Source organism: Lissotriton vulgaris, unplaced genomic scaffold (genome assembly GCF_964263255.1).
Source record: "Lissotriton vulgaris unplaced genomic scaffold, aLisVul1.2 SCAFFOLD_3103, whole genome shotgun sequence".
NCBI lineage: Eukaryota > Metazoa > Chordata > Amphibia > Caudata > Salamandridae > Lissotriton > Lissotriton vulgaris.
The window spans coordinates 203583-225284 of record NW_028250073.1 but is presented as its reverse complement, the minus strand read 5'-3'; the positions used below and the strand labels follow the sequence as shown (position 1 = coordinate 225284).

Here is a 21702-nt window from a genome sequence, read left to right as displayed (position 1 = left end):
ATGTACCATAGATTTCTTTCAGATACGTCACCCACTTGATCTCTGGCACCGAGCAGTGTAGGGTTCCTGAGGCTTTCCCCGTACATTCCTGAATTAACTTCCAAAAGCCTCTCACATTCTTTTCTTCAATTGTCTCAAGTAAATTCCCCCAACATTTGTCCTTAAATGTCCTTTTTTTATCTCTAATAGTGACCTTATATTTTATTTTTAGTTTCTTAAGTTCTATTACCGCTTCATCACTAGAATATGCTCTTAGGTGTCTCTCCTGTTTTCTGATACTGGCCTTAACCTTCCGACATTCATCATCGAACCAATGGGAGGTGCTATTGGGGTATGGTTTCGCATTATTTACTACTTTACGATTGCTGGGTTTTAATTTTATCCTGAGGCATTCCACCATATCCCTTATTGTATCCTCATACCATATTATGCCCTCCACTGGTGCTAGGTTATCTAAATTCACGGATAACTGGTGTGCGCTCAGTTTTTTTATATATTCATCGGTAATTCTCGTAGTAAGTCGTTTAGGGTATTCCACCTCTACTGGAAGCACTTTATGTCTGTGGGGGGAACTGCGTACCTGGAGTTCTACCTGTAGAGGGTAATGATCACTACCCTCAAGCCTAAGGATTTCAAATTGTTTAATTAGATAAAAGTTCCAGGCCTGAATGAATGCATAATCTATTGGGCACATTTGTTGTCCTATCTCAAAGGTACGATTCGCGGGCCGGTCTGCATCCTTGCTTCCATTTGCGCAGACCATACCTATGGCCCCCAGCAGTTGCCCAAGCTCATCGTCTTGAGTTGAAATCTCACAACGGGGAAAATGTGCGAGCTCTATTTATATACTCCCAACATATCCCTCAACCAGGGGTCCGTTTTAATAGGATTTAATCTATGATTGAAGTCCCCCAATATCATTAGCACATCTCTTGGGTAGCAATCACATAGGTACTCCAGGTCTGATTTTAAACGTTCCAAATCAGTCTTATATTCATTTGATTTCCCTTTCTGTATGTACACATTTATAATACATAAGTTTTCACCCCCCAGCATATTATTTACACTACACACTCTACTACCCAACGCCCATTTGCACTTAAGTTCGAGGGGTTCCATATCTTTGGCTATCCTTGTTGAGATCAGCGTCATCTGGCCACCGGAAGGTCTACCGGCTGGTTTTACGTGGTGCGTGAAGCCTTCCGTAACAGGGGTTTCGTCGCACAGCCAGGTTTACTGGAGGCATACAATATCATTTTTCTTCAAGATGTTTTTGAAATCTTCCTGTGACTTTATTCTATTGTATCCATTTACATTCCAGGACAGAATGGCAAGGCTGTGCAACGACCCTTCTTCCTAATCGATGTTACTCATATAACTGTCTTCCTCACCATTCATGTTCCCAGCAAGGACATCTTCCACGTCCCACCTCTGATCTTTTGGTTTTATTGTAATTTCAAGGGCATCTTTCTTACTTCTCCCCAGGCTAATCATCTTTATTTGTCTTCCATCTAGTGCTGCATGGTTCCTAAGGAAAGAGTTCCCTGTCTTATTCAGTAACACATCTTCCCTTTTACTATTCTGATTCCTTCCCAAAGCATCTCAGACTCTGCCTTTTCTATTGCATCTTTTATTAGGGCTGAGTGGAGTAGAACCTTGGTTATTTCCTCCCCCTTACTATTCGCCATAAACCCAACTTCTTTTAAATCTGCAGCACTGACATATCTTAGGCTGGGGCGCATTGCAAAAGATGATAGGAGCTGTGAACGATTTAAAGGGTTTAATTTCCTTTTTCTTTTCCCCCCTTTTCCTGTCCTAATGGTGCTACAAACATCCAGTTATCTGTAGGGAGTTCTGGCTGTCGGTGTTGTATTATTCCATCTGGCATCTCTCCCCTATTATGCCTGCTTACTTCTTCTCTGTCTCTGGCTCTAACCCCCTTCACCTGGCTTAGGTTTGTAGGTCCCCCATCTACAGGCGTGTCCATCCCCCAACCTACAGCTGTACTCTCCTTTACCCCAGGTTGGGTCCTCCTGATGGCCTTTTCACTATTTCCCAATCTATTCCTTATTATCCTCCTGCTTGGATCGTCTGAACTATTGCTACTTGCTCCTGTTTCAACAAAGTTTAGTTTCTTAATTCCTTGCCTTAGTTTCTTATCCTTTATCTTATGGGCTGTAGAGGCCCCCCTACCTTGCTCCTGATGCTTTTCGGGGTTGCTGTTAACTGGGGCCTTTTTTCCCCCTCCTTTGCTTTGTTGTTATTTGCTTTCTATAGCTCCTTCCCCCATACCTTTTTATTATCATTGGGCGATAGGATATATATTCTGTGGGTGCATCCTCTGAATACTCTCCCTTCTCGCTACATCCCCACTATCCCCTATAATCTCTTCCTGGTCTTCTACTGGTCTTACTAAGGCGGGCATCAAGTTTTTAATCTGTACCAATTCTCCGATTATATCCTTGTATTGGTCACCTTGTCTTTTTATAATGTCGTTATTTAGGACTGAAACTTCTAAAATGCCCTGCAAGGTCTTTGGGAGCATTAACATAACTTCAAGCATGGATAAGCTGGTAGATCCAGTCACCTCCAAATTGCATAGGGGCACATCTGTAGCATTTAAACCGATAACCATTGGGCTCTTTAGTCTTTGTTGTCCATTGAAACTAATTTCCCGCTCAGCAGAATTCTCTTCACCCAAGTGGTTACTACTGACTATTTTATCCTCGTTCACCACCTCTGCTCCTGTGACCTGGGTGAATAGTGACTGCCACATCCTTGGTGAGGAAGACAGTCGAGGTGCCAATGAAATCTCAGCGATGTTGAAGTCTGACTGGTTCAGGGGTTACAAGCTAGATTCTGCTGAGTCTTCGATGGTTTGCGGGGTCTCTAATACACTTGTCTCCTTACGTACTGTCTCTCACACTCATACATCTACACACAGATCAATAATTGTGGTATTGTAGGTGTGGAAATAATTTAAAGTCACTCTGACACGCAGTTTATGAGAAAGTGACTAACGACAATCGCTCACTCTTGTGTAAGCGTATCTTTAAATGCATGCATTATTGAATCAAAGAGAGCATCACAGAACAATGCGGTGGGAGGGACGGGGGCTAATGGGAGGCTTACTTGAGTTCAGAGTTACTGGCGTCTCACGGGGGAGGATAGCTTGTGTTGATCAGAAAACTACTCTGTGAGGGTAGAAACACAAGAGATACACGGTATTGGAGATAGCCAAAGAAGGTAGAAGGTTCCGAGCGGGTGTGCTAGCGAACCCGTCTGGCGGCGGCATACCGCTCGAAAGAAGCAGCTCATGAAACGGCCGATCGTGAAATGACAGGAACCGGGCGCGAGCAGGATTAAAAATAGTTTTGCTGATATCAAAGGCAGTTGTGCCTACGTGCTGTCCTGAAGTCCCCACAGCTCCGGGCAGAATGCCGGTGGGAAAAGAAATACCGCCGCGACTTCCTGGAGTGGGGGGGCTAGTGCACACGGAGATCGCGTGTGCGTGGGTTGCTATGGCAGGCCGGGAAAACCACACGTACGGTGGCCTAAGGGTGTTGAAACCGACAAGGGACCAAAATACACAGACAAGTAAAGCCAAAAGTTGCATGTGAAACTGCCACTAGAGTTGTTAAAGGCATAGGTAGGTGCAGTTTAATGGTTAAAGGAAAACACTATAATGAGTGTAAATAATGCACCAGGGAGACAGATTTTAGGTGGATAGGAATGGGGTGCATTCCTGAAATAAAGAAGCCGCTAGTGTAAAAGAAGGCAATGATTAAGGATAAGCACTATAAGGAGTGTGATCAATGCACCAGGGAGACAAATTAAATGTATAAAGGCTGATAACACTACTGAAAGGGGGTGCATGTCAGGTATCATCGTTGCAGCACTGTGCCCCAGGGGATATTGTCATTCAAGCCAGTTATGTGTGTTAAAAGTCTATAAATCCAGCGTTGCTCTTTTTCAAAGAGCTGTTGTTGTACGTTACTCGTCTTCTCGACATGGTCAATGACAGTCCATTCCAGGTCGTTGGTAGTGTGGTTCATTTCCATGAAGTGATCTGTCAGTTTTGTGGCATTTTTCTTACAACAAATTGCACTGCGATGCTCGCAGATCCTAGTCTTAATTTTTCTACTTGTCATGCCGACATAGGATTTGCTGCACGGACATTTGATCAGGTAGACAACATTGGTACTATTACAGTTTGTATGTGCTATTTGCTTCCATATCTTCCCAAGTTCCAGGGACAGTGTTTGTGGTGTTTCTGGTTAAGTGACATACACTACAGTCACCGCAACGGAAATGGCCCGTTACATCTGGGAGGCCCCAAGCTCTAGTGATTGGTTGAACCTTATTCTGAGTGATGTCCTTTGGTCTAGTATTCACAAGAGTGTCTTTTAGACTGCGGGATTTTTTGAAGGAGAAAAGTGGCTTATCCCAGTGTAGGTTGCCTGTGTTTAGGATAGTCCAATGTCTGTTGATGGATCTGGTCATTAAGTTGGATGCCGTGTTATAGGTGGTAACGCAGGTCAGCGGAACTTCTTTTTCTGTCTCTGTGTTGATATTAAAATCACCGTCTTCCCAGCTTTCAGGGACAGACAGACTTTTGTCAGAAAACCAACAATTTTCTGTACAGTTTTGGCATTTTACTGGGACATAGCCTATTTTTGCAAATTTTTAGGTTGAGCCTACAGTGCTTGCACGGTCAGGCAATTTGTTGGATGTATTTGTGGGGTCCGACTCCTCCCACGTTTTTTGGATAGGCTATTGTGTTTGTCCTTCAGAGCCTGCAAAAGGTTAATTGTGGGTGTATGTCCCACCTCTTTTCAAAAGTTAACTCCCCTGGAGTATTGCCACGGTAGCGAGCAGTGGTGCGTACAGAGGCAGCTGCTGCTACTGTGGGAGACACGCTTTGCTCCGATAGCTCTTCAATCCATGTTTAAGTATTAGGCAGGAAACTACCTTTTCAAGCTGCCAAATATGAATTAGCTGGACGACTTTATTCCCAGTTTTGCCAGCATGCTTTTGATTTGATTCCTGTACTTTGTAGCTCCTTTTTTAATATAGAGAAAAATACAGGCACCTATTTGCATATATATTTGAATGTTTTTCACTCCAGATTAGCGCTTACTATGGACTTCTGTCAGCAGCCCGCATTTACAGAGTGAATGTTTCTTCTTTACACGGCGAGGATGACTGACATCCGAAGCTGTACTTCGTTTGCCTGCTCATCTAACTGAAAGCCCAGATGAAATCAGGTTTACCATTCAGTTGGTGCTTCTCACACTAAAAGCATAGCATGTATAATTTAAACAACACTTTGCTATAGGTCTCATAGTCTTATTGATAACAACACAGCAGAGTCAACAATGGACTAAGGGGATATATGGCATGTGGGTCCAATAAATTGGTGAGGAGTTGATGGTCCTGGGTGCTGTAGACCAACAAACTCTGCTCGGCATCACAATTAAATTAATTGGCAGGAGGGTCTACTCTAACTCAGGTTGGGAGCATCAGGGAGTGCTGCATCCCATTCCCTCAAGCAGGTTTTGAAAGGCTCCCATATATCTCTCAGGCGAGACGCTGTCGGTATCAGATCCCAGAAGGTTGCCAGCTGCTCCTGACAATAAGCGACATCCCGCACCCACATGGCCACACAGGGAACCCGAGGGGTGCCCCAGCATATGGCCAGTCTGCATTTAGCAAGCAGAAGCATCAGGTCACCAAATGGCGTTTCTCAGGTGGGATCTCTTCCACATGACCCAGTAGGCCCACCAGCGGGGTAAAGTTCAGCAACACTCCAGTGACATCTTGTACGGTGTCATATAGCCCTTTCCTAAATTCAGCAGTAAGAGGGCAACTCCACGCAACATGCAAGAAGGCAGCCATCTCACGTCTGCACTTCCAGCAGCGCGAATCAGGGCACAGCCCTAGTTTATATAACTGCAGGGGGGTGCAATACATCCTAGGAATGAATTTCAAGTGAATCAGTCTAAATTTGTAATTCGGGGATAAATATCTCAGCTGCGAGCAGCAGAATGTCCATTGGTCATCTGAGGGCAATCCCTCCAGGTCAACTCTTCACTGTGCTAGTGCCCTAAAGGGATCCTGAGGGGTGGTAAAACGATATTCAGTTATATAAGGATATCTGCGGATAACGCTCGCATTAAGTGCGGCAAACGAGGTGCAGTTGGCACGCATTGTGGCGGCAGAACTACGTGAAATGACTGGCTAGCGCAAATACTAAATAGTGTTTTAACTTCCTTCAAGGAGAGATTGCGCATTGTGGCATATTGGAGCTTAACATTGTCAAAGTGAAAACACAGTTAATGCCACTTGAAAAACAACTGTTACATCATACTGTCATGGCTCCCTCAGGTGACAACAACAAAAGGGAAATTGTTGTAGTCCTTCGAAGCTATCCATGAAATGGGATCCTCCAATGGGAGAGGAGATTGAATGCTTCCAAAATCTTGACTGTTCTGTGACAAGTGTTTTTTAATCAACGAGCACTGAGGAAGGCAATGTAGCTGAAACATGTATGCTATTATTAAAGGCATTTTAACTGACCTGGTGAGTGTGCTCCAGTCTCTCTGTCCAATGCATGTATCCATGAGCTTACCCTCACGTCAGCAGCAACACCAGTTGCAAGTTCGACACGAGTGGGTGGGAAATGTTTTGGAATCTATCTATCTATCTATCTATCTATCTATCTATCTATCTATCTATCTATCTATCATAGTACAATATTGCCATCAAAGGATTATGATCACAGGGCTAAAGGTGAGGAGACTATGGGCCAGATGTAGGAGCCCTAATACTGGTCGGTAACGGCCGATTTCGGCCGTTACCGACCGGAATTTGACTTTTGAGATGTAGGGGCATCTGATTTACAGAATCGGTAAATTTACCGATTCGGTAAATATACAGAATCGGTAAAATAGAGAATCTGTAAATTTACCGATTCTGTAAATCAATATGTAGGTGGCACTTCACAGAGTGCCACAGGCCCTTTAGGAGTCGGTATTTACCACCCAATCCTATTGGGTGGTAAAATACCGATTTCAGGTGTACATGCACATCTGTGAATGTACACCTATGCCATGTGACACACAGACATGCCCCTAGGGCATGTATGTGTGCCACATGGCACACAAGCCTGCACTTGGGGTGCTACAGGGTGTCAAAGTGACACCCCGTTCCCCCTGCCAGGATTCGGTATTTACCGATTCGGTAAATACCGAATCGGTATTTCCCTTTGATTCCTATGGGCTTCAAAGCCCATAGGAATCAATTGGAAATACCGACTCGGTATTTACCGAATCGGTAAATACTGAATCTTACAGATTCGGTAATTGTGTTTTAAAAATTACCTACATCTGCCTCCTTCTAATTTACCGATTCATAAATACCGAATCGGTAAAATTTGGTATTTATGAGTCGGTAAATTAGATTTACCTACATCTGGGCTTATATATGTTATCAGAACTATGAGATGGCAAAATAGGACCATAATATTACCTATGTTACTTGTCACAACCCATTCGGGGGTGACCACAGTGCAAACAGAGGCTACTGGCTGCAGCTGTAGGGCCTTAGGTCGTTTGATGTTCCGAGATCTGTTATACTGTGAGTCTGCAAACCTGACTAAGTACAACCCCTTCAAACCTTGATTCGCAGTGGTAGCGTCTACCAGCAGTCACAGGCTTCTAAGGGGGTGTGGTGTGGTGAGTGCGTTTTTCAACCTCAGAACTCAAGAGTTGCTCAGCAGCACCTTAACCGATTGTCCAAACCAGTGCTTGCAGTACTTTAATACACTTTAAAACAGAATTTCACTACAATATGTTGACCAATTCAGCAGTGGCACAATTCCACTAAAAGATTAAATGTACCACAGCAGTGCAATCTGCTTTGACACACTTAGACAGTGCCACGGTACTGCCGCTTTAGAGTCACATCCAAGCAGTCGGCCTCAGGCACACTTCAGGACAGTGCCAAGGTGCAGGACACTTTTAGGGCCACAGCGGCATAATTCGATCAGGCACAATACAGCAGTGTCTTGGCACAACCGCTTCAGGGTTATAATGGCACATTCTGCTCTGGGCACAGTTCGCGACAGTGCCATGGTGGAGGCCACTTTCAGGCCACAGTGATGCAGTTCACTCAAGCGCACTTCGGCAGTGTCACAGTGCAGCAGCTTCTCCACCACAGAAGTATACCAGTCAATCTTTCGCAAATCCCTCAGGGTGAAAGGACGCACTCAGGTCTGGGGTCAGTTAGCTTCTCCCTGCCCTGGTAGCCAGCACCTAATGGAGGGTTGGTACTTCCTTCCCGTTTCTTCTCAGGCAGTTCAGCCTTGGTTCTTCCTACAAGGCCAGACTCTAGGTGATGTCTCCTCATCTCTGGGAAACAGCTGTCCGGCAGACACCAGCTGTAGTTGCACAGCAGTCCTCTGAGTATTCTGCAGAGCCACCCTGCTCCTTGGTCAAGGAATACTCGAAACTGGAACAAGTGGGTCAGCATATCCCACTTTTATACAGGCAAAGCAGACAATTTGGATTCTCTCTCTGCACGCTCAGATCCGTCTGAATTGCTTTTTCTTTCATGTGTCCTTTTCATACTGTCTTCCAGACACAGCTTTTGTGTAGAGTGATGCCCCTCTTAGCCGATTCATCTCCACTTTCGACCATCCACAGCAGTTACACAAAGTGGTGTGAGCAGCTGCATCTGCATCTGGATATCAACAGCCCCATTCGCACTTCTAATTTCTTCAGGGGTTATTTGTGAGTTCAATTGTTGTCTTTCCTCTACCATCGCCACGAGTAATCGCAATCGTTAAGAGCAACCTTTCATCTTGCGGTCTCCTGGATTGGTACAGCTGACCGTAATGTCTTGACATTGCGTCGTGTATTTCATGTTGTGTGAATACCAGTTGCCCTGTCTCAGTGCGTATAGCTCCTATAGGGTGATGGGTCTGTTCCTGTTGTAGAAGCTGCGCCAGCATTTTACCTGCACGGTCTGCTGTGGTGTGTGTGCGCGCTGAGTATGCTGCATAGTTGTGGCAATGAAGCAGTTCCAGCATTTCTACGTGTTCGGCTCATAATGTATCTGGCTTCCTCGTATTTTGGCTACCCGCTGACTGCTTTGTTTCTTGCTCCAGCAGTTTTTCTATTCGGTTGAGCCTGCCATTTAATTCATTTCAGGTGTTCAAGGGTGCTCCTAAGCAGTGGCGTCTCGTAGTCACCTTAAAGGTGTCCCATTCTATTAGAGGGGCTTCTGCTGTGTGTTCATTTATCTCAAAGTATTCTAATATGGATATCCCCAGGGATGCGCAAAATGCATGGTCTTCTAATGCTATTGGTTGTAGACGCCACGTAAGGGCAGGGGGAGGGCCAATGTCCCATGTGAGTTGCAACAGCTGTCGGTTGTGGTCCGAATGAGTGTGTCCTAGGTAGTCCGTAGCTCACCCACTCTGATGCTACTCAGCACACCCACATCCAGACCTCAGACTTAATGTAAAACATAGAAAAAGCAAGGTAACAGGCCTTTTCCATCAATGCAACCTGGATTTGGAACATCATTCCCACATCCATCAGGATCACCCCTATGTGGCTCTAATTTAGTAAAGAGTTGAAGACGTACCTCCTTAAAGAACATTACATGTTAATGCTTTAACTGTCCACAAACAGGCTACCTCTCTTATCACTTCTTTATTTTAAGCCCGTCTTTAACCCTGGACAGCGCTCTGCTGTCTTTTAGGTAGGTTTGTGCTGTACGAATACCACATGCATACATACATACATGCATACATACATACTGCAGTTCCATCCTGCACCCCAACCCTGTACCAGCCGTGCTCAGGAGGACTAATAATAGAGCTTTCTAGGTTAGCATGTACCAGTGAACTTTACATGAATTGCCTAGTATGCCTTCACTCTTGCGACAGATAAAAAGGTCTTGCCACAACTACTGATTCACACAACATTGTATGTTGGCATCACCACTCCAGAACGGGTTGTCCACTCTCCAACAAATGAAGGAAACGCTTTGTCTCTCCGTCCTGTTCCGGGGCCTCAATCATGTCAAAGAGCAAGCCAAGGCCTTTGTCAACATATTAGATTAGTGAAAGGCTGGGGGCAAAAAAAACAGAGTATCAGATAATTGCAGTTGGGCTCTCAGGGCAGGGAATGACAACTGTACACCATGCGTGGGACATTCTCATCCCAACATTACCAGTTGTGTATTATTTATATTTATGGAGGACTATTCATAAGGTTTATTTAAGTGTAATTAGCTTGAACAAGCTGTTCTCTTAAAAGTACAGAGAACAATGACCAAGGATTCGAATTAGAATGTTTAGACTTTGTTTACCTTTCACAAATATATTATTGACACAACTGGATTCTACCAAGGGCCAATGGATTTGCAAGATTTTGTTGTTGAGTTTGCCGCATAGTAATGGGTTTACTGCATTCGACACATAAGTTGCAGATTTCAACAAAACGTTATTTCTTGGTCAAATAGATTGAAACAATATTGCCAGAGAACATACTGCATAATTTGCCTTTTCTTGTGGCATTATTTAGATAACCTTACTGCATAATTTCATTTTACACTTACTCTTAGCTCTAATGCCCAGACAATAGTTTTTGGGGCTGTCATGGTGATGAAACTCCTATTACACAGAGGAAGCTTCAAATATTGTCCATATTTGTCAGTTCACAATGAAATAAGAGTTCATATACCATTGCAGTTTGTTCAGTAAAAGCCCATACCGTAATATATATTACATACAATAAAAGGGTAATAGCCAAAGGATAGCTTTTATTATGTCAGACCTTCCCAGAAAAGGCTTTTATGTTTTCTTAATAACTTTGGCATTATGAACAAATGAGCATAAACCTTTCCAAAAAAAAGTACATCAAATTCGGGGTTGGCATGGCAACTTCTATGCAGAACAGTCAAATTTGAGTTAAGGCAGTCAGAAAAATGACCCATTTTTAATTCAATTGGAATTTTTGCTCTCAACTACAGAAAAAAGGTGAACAGAATTACAGCACACTTGGCATGTAAGTAGAACTTTCCTCAAGTAGCTGCTTTGTTTGGTTCGTTGTAAATCTACTCAGTAGTTTGAGCGTCCAAGAACCAATTAAAAAAAATAAACTAGTTTGATATGGCTGAGCAAGCTTTTAAACCATCCTCCATTTTGGGGCTGCGGACCCAAGCGAAAAATCTAGTGCACCCACCACGGTAGGCCAAGGCTCCATGGCCTGTATCTTGAAAAATAAATGAAGATGCAATAATGGACAGCTGGAGCATCCCGACCCACTGGCCAACCTTCACTGCGCGTAGCGAAGTGTTTCATAGATTACTTGGTATTTACCTTTAAATTCTTTGACCTTTTCCTGTATATAGGCATGATGGCTGCTGAAGCTCTGCAGACTCTGCATATTTGAGCCAACGGAATCATTCTTTGGCAACAGAACCATCACGCTATGAGACCTGTAAATAACACAAAAATATTTATTAAATCTGTACGTGTGTATATGTTATTGCAAATTAATGAACATGCAGGTACTTATACCAGTTTCTGACTGATTGTCACTTATTAGAAGTCACTAAAGACCAAGAATCGCAGAGCATGAATGGCCTGGTGGAGCACGGATGTATGACGTTACAACGCATACTTTTACCACGCATACCATTACAACGCGGTATTTACAATGCATACCGTTACAACGCATAGCGCTTAGAGGTGCTGGATAGTGGTAAGTATAATTTTATATTCCAACTCCAGTCCACGTGGACACTAGGGAAGGTGTTGGATATAAAATTATACTTATTCCCTATCCTAGAACGCCCCCCAGCGCAATGCGTTGTAATGGTATGCGTGGTAATGCCTGCGTTGTAATGGTAGTGCGTGGTAAAAACTTCGTTGTAACAGTTGTATACCGGTGGAGCACTGAATAGCAAGAGAGAAAACCTCTGGAATCTACTCAATGCATTTTCAGATAGTTCTGTTGTGTTAGGACCATGCCCTTCTCAGATTCAAAGAAGGAAGTAAATCAGCAGCATGACCTCACTGGCTCTCTTGGTGAACTTTTGTCTACCATGCCAGATGCAGCGGGGATGCAATTCATTGAGACTTGCCAAATATAATCATGTGAACTAATAGCCTACATTGTGCATCTTCGGACTAGTCTCCCTGAATTCAGCAGCCGCCACGGTACGCTTAGCCAGGCCTTCACCTTTGCTGCACTTAGGTTGAACCTAGGTGTGCTAAAGTATCAATTTATGAATGTAAAATCTGAGTTCTAAATCACATATTCAAAAGTAGTTAATGTTAATGTTAATGTTAAAATATTTATATAGCGCAACGTACACCGGATTGGTTTCTTGGCGCTTCTGGGAAAGGGCTCTATGGGGTGGAGGCTCAGGAGGAGTAGGCTTGCTGGAACAGCCACGTTTTAAGCAACTTTCTGAAATGGAGATGCGAGGCAGTAGAACGAATTGAGAAAGGGAGGGAATTCCATATTTGAGGGGAAAGCGTAGAGAAGCGAGTACCGCCATATTTTAGGCGCTTAAATCTGGGAGTGGTAAGTAAGTGTTGTCCAGCGGAGCGGAGGGTACGAGAGGGGGTGTATTTTTTGATCCGATTTGAGAGGAACCTAGGGCCTTTGTCAGAGAGGGCTCTATGTGTGATACAGCAGATTTTGAAGATGCTTCGCTGTTCCACGGGGAGCCAATGCAATTTTTTTAACAGAGGTTTAGTGTGGTGGCGGGCCGGGAGTTGGAAGATCAGTCTGGCCGCCTGATTCTGTATCAATTGCAGTCTGTGTGTCTGGTAGGCTGGGATGCCAGCATACAGTGCGTTGGCATAATCCAGCCGAGAGACAATGAGTGCTAGAACGACCAGGGTGAGGGCTTCAGTGGATAAGAATCTTTTTATTTTTTTTATTTTCCGTAACATGAGAAAGCAGGCGGATACCACAGAACTAATCTGTGGGGTCATTGAGAGATCACTACTGATTTTTACGCCTAGGCTTTTTGCAGAGGGAACTGGGGTGGGCGGGGGGCCCAGAGCGGGAGGCCAGAAGCTGGGATTCCAGGGGTTAGAGGGCATGAGTGTCAAGACCAACTCTGTCTTGTCAGGGTTAAGCTTCAATTGGTTGGTGTTCATCCAAGAGCTGATGTAAGTCATAGTCGACTGTAAATTGATTTCAGAGAGTCTTGTGGGTTGAATGTTAAATAAGAGTTGCAGATCATCTGCATAGTTGTAGACCTGGACTCCCATTTCCCTCAGGGATGATATTAGGGGTTGCATGTATAAGTTGAATAAGAGGGGGGATAGTGAGGAGTGAAATGTTACATTTGTTAATACACACTTATACAGTTGTAACTTCTGCCAATATGCTGGATCAGCCCTTTATCAGGAATAAGGGGCGGATTGTGGATGTTTCTAGGTGGGACAGCATACAAAAGTAGTCTAAACTCATAACGTAGGGGGTATTTACATACCTCTGAGAGGGCGAAAGAGGTTTGGACTAACAGTTTTAAAAGGGTGGGTCATTGGGGTAGAAGATTCTTTATAAGAGAAAAGTGGAATTAAAAAGGAAAAAACAAGTTAAATAGGCTAATGAATATTTGATTTTTGTTTACGTAGACAAAATGTTATACCTCTGCAAACCGACCTGCAGAAATGTTGTATTTGTGAGTACTTAGAGAAGCCTAAAATTATTTTAGTTATCTTGGAGGGATCATTGGATTCTTTGGAATTTGTGAATTACTAAAATGTAAAATTTGCACCTATTGCAGTAACCCTACGGGGCAGATTTCTGAAATGTTATACATGATATTTTGAGGATCAAACCCTGTGCTTGCTACCGGTCTACTGACTGGCAAACTAGGTTTTTCTATATCTATGCTCTTTGGAGTGTAGCTACACTGTCCCCATTAAGAAAATGTACACTAAATGCATAGTTACTTTATTTAGGGTCCAAGGAAGCAGAAAGTAACAGATGAGACTGATAAAGCATGATTAAGTAAAAAAAAATGCTATTTTTAAATGATGGCAATTTACAGAGAAGCAGAAAATTAAATGTGCTAGAGTGACATGTAAATGGTTAACAGGAAATTTCTCATACAATACAAAAATATAGTTACATAGCAAGGAGTCTCAGAAAACCACCTTTGTAAGGTAGTCAAAGACAAGCCATTAAAGAAGAGTGGTTTGGATGGAAGCACTTTAAGAATTGCACTGGTTAAGAACTGTTAGCGGAGATTCAACTTTCTGTCTTTATTGTTTTGAGGATACCACTCAAGTCACTCTTCCTTCTCCTGACCATCCGAAGGTCCCTTCCCAACTCCAAACTCCCGGAACTTCTCGCAACCTTATTTTTTCTACATTGCACAAATCAAATTATAATTTGGAGGTGTTTCACTTTGAAAAGTTACTTGTAAAAAAGGTTAACTCTCTTACTGGAATTGTTAGTTTGATATAATGCACGTTCACACTCTGGTAAATCTGTGCTATAGAAGAATGTAAATCTATCAAATAAATAAACAGTTTTTTTTTATCTTGAAAAATGTGGCCAACCTTCTATTGTATGCCTTTGATCATACCTACGTTTGGGTTTACAACAAAGGGCATTGTTAATTTTTTGGTGGTCAGACCGTCCTTTGACAGGGCAACGGAGTGCAATTCTTGGGCCCTTAGTATTTAATACAGGAGCTCAGGACTTTCATATTAACAAGTCAGATGAGGTAGAAAAATAGGAGGAGGTGATCATCTGACCCTGGGTCGGTAACATTATCAAATCTAAAGTACATAAAAAGGACATCTTGGAGTAAAGTGAGCTACAACTGACCTGGGGAACATAAAAAGCTGAGAAAGGTGTGCGTTTTACGAGACCTTACCTGAGAAAACAACCATACCTGTACAAGACGTACTGCACATTCTAGAGTGAGGAAGACAAAAACAGAGGGAACTAGTCAGTGTCAATCCATACATAGAGTCTAGGTGTAGTTGACCAGATTGATAACATTCTAAAGTAGGATTAGTAGACAGTAAGACCAGATTGATAACATTCTAAAGTATGACTGGTAGACAGGAAGTGAAGTTTATTTTGTGCCCGCGAATCCAATGACTCTTATTAAAACTCAACAAGCAGTGACTCTTTTCCTCCTCTTTGGTATATGTGAAGTGGTGCCATGCAATGCACTTATGAAGAGCACTTTACAAAATGATTTCCCTTTTAACTTTAAGCCAGGAAAGTACTACACTGCCCAGAAATGATAAGTCCGGAGATCAAAAGTATCTATGGTATGGGAATGTCAAAACACCTGCCGTGCTCAAAGATCCGTGGGTATTCGCTGCCTCCTCCCAGTCTTCCTCAGAAATACAGATATATTAACATTTGCACACCTTGTTGCAAACCAACGCTAGGCATGGGTAAAGCCACAATGGAGCAGCTGCTGTCCTGCCACACATCAGGCGTTAGACTAAAGCATTTCAGTATGGTGCTCCACATCACTGCACTGAAATGCAATGTCACGCATATGCATAGTGTCTCAGCTGTCACTGAAGCGCTGCGTGGAAGATGGCAGCACATGGTGTGTGCCCACCGCTCCCTCGGGCTTGGGGCTCACTGCTGCAATGTATCAAGTCTTGATTCCTACAGCGCGGCTCTCAGGCCTGACGTCACATTGAGGTAGTGCCCAATGGCTACTACCGAGACAAGACAACCTAGCCGGAGCCCAGTCAGATTGTATGATATAGTCTGGCGCTGTGGGACGTGACAGGACAAGAGGCAAAACGTTCACCATTATCTTTGATTAGGGGCAGTATAAGAGAACAGAAGTACTTTACCTCTGCCTCTTTCACCCTCATTCTCCCCGTGCTTTATGGTTTAATTTCTTCTTTCAGTACATATCCTCTCCTCCATCCACGTTCGTCGCCTCCCTCACTTTCTCCCCTTGCTCTCTCCCCCCTCTTGCTCGGGGCTTGTTCTTGACCCCTGGCTAATGCCTCTCACACTGAAGCTTGTCAGAGGCAGTTCAGACAGGGCTCCCACATTAGCCAGCCCCATGGGCACGGAATAAAAGGGCGAGTGGCCAGCCCTGGTAAATGGAGACCAGAACTCAGAGAAGAGCACAGTCTGGGGCTCCAGGGAGCCCGCGCCTAGAAGAGATATTGAACAAGAAAGGTGCTAGGTCCCAAGGGAAGGAAGTGACTCGCAGGTGAGTAGCGAGCATTTGTCCTGTATCCTACCCACGAGAAAAAAACTCAAAGCGAAAAATATATAGACTTGAGGCTCAAATGTTGCGTTTGACTGAGCAGCACAGAGACTGGAGTATGCAAAGCTACCAGATGTCTCCATAGTCTAACTCTGTCCTTTTCTATATCAACCTAGTGTATCCTGGAAATTGTATTTTTGGTAAATTTTAACTGATCTAACTAGCCTAACACAACTGAGAAAATTACTTCTAAAATAAAACCCCAATTCTGGAACATGGGGTTTCTGGTGACATCAAGTCATCATGTACTTTTGGAGTATAAGACCTGCTCACGCTACCCATCGGCGCCTCACACTTGGTTAGACTGGTTAAAGGGGCGCTGAGTTTCCTTCCCTTAAAATTATTGGCATCTCCACTGAAGGCTTCTCTGATAAAAGACACAACAGAAGGGCCAGTTTTAGGGCTCCCAAGTTTCACGAGAAGCTCACCAAGACCAGGTGTTTTCATCATGAGAACTGTTGCCCGGTTTTATCCTCTATAAAACTGGACCAACAAGTCCACAACAAAGAACTAAGACTAGGACTAGAGGAGCACCTCATACGTGGACCTGGGCTACGTGGACCTGGGCAACGTGACCACTAGCGAACGTGTATGTATGTGAAACGAAAGGGTTGAGGGATCAAGCGGAGACTACTGTTCAGCATTATGAGTTCTCAGCACACTGCTTTCGGGAAACATGAAACGTTTTGCCAGGAAGTTGCAACATTAGGCCTGATCTAGAATGGCAAGCGGGGAGCAAGCTTTGGAAGGATAGTAAAGAATGGACGGGGTAGGACGGGAGTAGATACGGGGATGCCGGTGGGCTGTATCTTAAGTCAATGAACGTCCAAAGAAATGAAGGGGTCTGTCAGACGTGTCCTCTCTGCAGCAACTTTCCCTGTGGTACAGTTGGAGACTAACAATTTACGGGGATGGCATTTCTCTGCTTGTAGAAGGAACTAAGATGAACTAAGGCAGCCTATATAGGTCACAAAGCATTATGTCCCTCGTTACGATTGGCACGAAATAATACCAGTCACCCGTCCCACCCATGCCTACAATAGCCCCTGGAATGACCGGTACTGGGAGGCAGCCCTAATTCCAGGGTGCCGGCAGAATAACAGGTATGTCCCATGGCAGTGAAAAGCAGTGCCTACAGGCCCACCATCAATAGTAGGACCCCCCCTGTAACACTCCCACAAGTCTGGATTCCATTGTGGACACTGCTTTATATAGGCAGGCATAGCTGGTACTGAATATTTGGACGAGATAGTCCTAGCACTTCAAAGCACTGCTACGTTGCTTTTAATAGGCAAGTACTGGCACTTCTCAGCAGCAATCAAGTACTTCTGCACAGACTGAGGGTCAAGAGCTTCTTGCTGAATGGCAGTTTCTTTCATTTCTGTCTGCCCTGGACAAATTTAGGGAGTTCTTAGGTAAGGTTTTAAAGTTGGTTTAGGATTGGAAGGATCCAGTGGGCAAAGGCTGGCTATGGCAGGAATTAATTTAATTGTTTTTCTGCCAACCCGCCTAGCAACACCACTAGGAGGCTGAGAAGAATTTATTTTAATCCGATCAGATCAAATCAAATCAATACAGTAGGGATTATTTTTAGTGCACAGTATACTTTAAACTGAATGTCTGTGCAAATACGATAGTCATTTCAATTGAAAATGTGTCTCCTGTAATGGCAATAAGCTCTACACCACTCCGCTCTACAAACCTTTACTATACTACACGACACTCTATGCCACGACACTCCACTACACTGTGCAACATGCCTCTCTACTCTACATAACTCCCTCTATGCCACTCCATGCCACTTTACTATACTCTACTCCATGACACACTACTTCACTATGCCACTCCACGACAATGTACTCCTCTAAACCATGACACTCTACTCTACTGAACGCAGCTCCCTCTACGCCACTCTACTCCAGTCTATACCACTCCACTCTACTCTACTCTACTCTACTCTACTCTACTCTACTCTTCTCCACTCCACTGTATTACACTCTACTCCACTCTACCCTCCTTCCACTCTATGCACTTCCCCTCTACTTCACTCCAAGACATTCCACAACACCACTAGTCATATTGAACAGCAGCCACATTGGTGTACATCATGGCTAAAACAAATTGGAAAAGCCAATAGCTCTTGCATAGCGTAACCTATTGGCTTTGCCAAATGTTATGTTATGTTATGCTGATTTTTGTATAGCGCACGGCTACTCAGAGAGTGTCCCGGCGCTTTGGTTTGAACACCTATCTCATAACACAACAAGAGAAAAAAAGAGATAAAAACAGAAGTTCCAGAAAAAAAAGAAACAAAGCCCAGGAAGCAGCTAAGAGGTGAAAAGCCAAGTTTTGAGCCCTTTCCTAAAGGCCAGAAGGTTAGACGTGCTGCGTAGCGCCACTGGCAACATGTTCCAGAGCTCGGGGGCTAACAATCTGAAGGAACGGCCTCCAATACGTGCCCTTTTGACACGAGGAACAGTGGCAAGGTAAAGGATCCTGACCTCAAGGACCTGGCTGGATGATAAAAAGCCAGCCTTTTTTGAAGGTATTTCGCTCCGGAGGCATGCAGAGCCTTATGCGCCAAAGTCAAGGCCTTAAAGATTATCCGCTTCCGGATGGGAAGCCAGTGCAGTACCTGCAGGAGGCCCGAGGCTCTGGCACGGCGGGATAGTCCAAAGATTGCCCGTGCTGCCGAGTTCTGGACCACCTGTAGCCGTTGAAGCAGATATTCCGGCAGGCCGAGATAGAGAATCTTGTTTTTTCTCCATGTACTGTCAAGCAGACAAGAGAAGTATATTGGTAAGTGGATGGCAAACGCACCCGCTTGGAAATAATGCAGCAGGAGGTCTTGCAGCCTGCGCATTCCTTTGTATTGTTTTCTTCCCAGTGTTGGAAAACAATAGGAGGAAAACACTTGTTAGTGTCAAGTGTGCGTGCACAAATCGCTGTGAGGCTGGAGAGCGAAGGAGTGAATGGAGAGGATAAACCTGTGGGGGGAAGAAAGATAGTGGTTGGAAAGATGGGATAAAAGACATGGCTAAATATGGTCACAGATGGACTTGGCAATTATAACTGGTATGTTTACATAATACACATACTAACTGGTCCACAATGCTTCCGAGATGAGCAGTCCTAAAAGAAGCCAATCTAGAAAGCTTCCCTGATGAGCAGTCCTACAAGAAGCCAATGTCAAATCAAGGTTGACCACATTGACTAACGGCAAGCACATTGCAATAGTTCCAATACGGACTATCGAGCTCAGACTCTAGAATCTGCAGCTTAACCCCTTGCATGCGGCGCGAATTTTCACGCTGTGCGGGGATTTAAATATGGGCGGGATTCGGATGGCCGGGGGCCGTTCTCCGCACACGCCCACCGTGACGCGTGACGGCTCCTGGCCGTCACAAGCATGCAAGGGGTTAAATATGATCTATCCTCGACATCAACTCTCTTTCCATTATCAAGTGACATACTGTTGCTGTGTGGAATGGAAAGGCACACCCTTCACTTTGAGAAATAAAGCAGCTATTCTTGATCTGTAGATTTTTGAGCCCTTTCACCTTCCTTAACTCCATAGCTTGCTCCCACACTTCCTTCCCTGGCACTGGGGATTGGGTACGTCATGCTGCTGTAGATTTCTAACCTAGTTACCTTCAGGAGCTCCAAATATTGCTACCAACAATTCTCTAGCTGGATTAGGTTCCCGAGTAGGGAATGCAGCTCTTACAGATGTGTACATTTGTAAACCCTCACACTCCCTCACCGTCAACAACTCCACATCTTGCTGATGACACACTCCCTCAAGCTCTTCGATCCGATTCTTGAGGGAGGCATTTTGTTTCTCCAGGTCAGTAATTTTCAGGGAAATCTTCTGTAGATGCTCGGTCTGTTCCTTCTCCAGCTTGCCAAGTAGGTTTTTCTTTTCTTGCTCTAAAAACTGCTGCAGATCTTCAAAGGTTCTTGTGATTTTCTCTGCTTGGCTCAGATATTCACCCTGAACAAAAACAGGTGGACATTAGTTCAAGCTGATGAAAGTATCAACAGATTTCTAAAATATAAAGAAGTCAGTAGTAATTCACTCATGACATTACATAGCTCATAGCACTGATGTGACATGTGCCATCACAAATGATGTAATTGGTTACTTCACAGGTGACCTCACATCTTAAGACTGAAACATATTCATCAGTTAAAGGAAAGAGCTCCCCTGGCTTCTGCGCCCACTGCAATTCGAAACAATACTCTGATCATGAGGAAACATGTGTATATGGTATTTCTGTGCCCCAAACCCAGGCAAACTGGACAGTTTTGCATACAATTAACAACTAATAGGAGAGGTTGCTGGGTTGTAGATGGTTAATTGAGATGTACTTTTCTTTAAAGAGGGGAGTCTTTAACCTTTTTCTTAAATTGAAGCACTATGAGGAGGTCCTGATGGATATAGGGGTGTTGTTCCCCATCATGGGTGCATAGATGGAAAAGGTCTGCTGCCTGATTTTTTTTTCTTTTTTACACTTAGTCTGTGGTTTGATGGTAGTCAAGTTTGCAAACTGTGAATTCTTTGTAGCCTAGGAAAGACTCTTCTCCCCCAGTATGTGTATATACCTAGTCTTCCTTTTTTGTTATCTCTGAAGCAGCAATGCCCTATTTTAAGTTCTACTCTACGTTACACTGCTCCTCTCCCCATCCCCAAGGTCCCCATGGAAAGGCATCCTTCCAGCAGACCCCAAAAAAAGCCTGAAGAAATGTGTCCATATCAGCTCAAACCTAAAAAACACTGGCTCGGTCGCAACTTCAAGGTTAGTTCCATCAGCTAAAAAGGCACCCAGGAGCCCCTCCCAACATCCCCACCCCAGAGTACCTGGTACAAAAGTTAATCATCCTAGAAAGACACCGACTCACAAGAACCCATGATATTGTCAGAATGAAGAAACAAAAATGAGGCAATGCCAATAGGTGGAGGTTGGGCTATGGTTATCACACTCCGCTTCCCTCTTTGTAGTACGCCGGGGCTCTCAGGAAGTGGGCCCACCTTCCTGCAATGGCCCAGCCAATATTATTTAACAGGAATAGCGATGCCCAGTGGTACCCAGCATTGCCTCCCCTGGCTTACCTGCGCCAGATAGAGATACATATATTATCTACTGGTGGTCATAGTTATAGTTAGAACCATGTTTCCATAGGAAAAGCATTTTTTTGACTAGCCTAGAACTTTGGTTTCAGTTGACGAATCTTCACAAAATTTACCCCAAAAATTTTCGGGGTGATCTGTCAAAATCAGGGGCTGAGAACAAGGCGTGTTTAAAAAAAAAAGTGTGGTTACCATTTTAATTCCCATAGCACCTTTAGATGCGCCTGCAGCCCGAACTGGAGGACAGAATTACACTAAATTTTGCA

The 21702-nt window shown here is 44.1% G+C and overlaps 1 protein-coding gene across 1 annotated transcript in view; it reads right to left on the bottom strand.

The window, feature by feature from the left end:
• The window catches only part of LOC147663380 (E3 ubiquitin-protein ligase TRIM39-like), a 128734-nt gene that overhangs the window by 9583 nt on the left and 97449 nt on the right, over nt 1-21702 (bottom strand). The window contains exons 3-5 of the mRNA XM_086950481.1: nt 20069-20299; nt 14944-14966; nt 11393-11511 (exon numbers count right to left, since the gene is read on the bottom strand). Of these exons, the coding sequence (XP_086806607.1) occupies nt 11393-11511; nt 14944-14966; nt 20069-20299 (373 nt within the window). The remainder of the gene's footprint in view (nt 1-11392; nt 11512-14943; nt 14967-20068; nt 20300-21702) is intronic.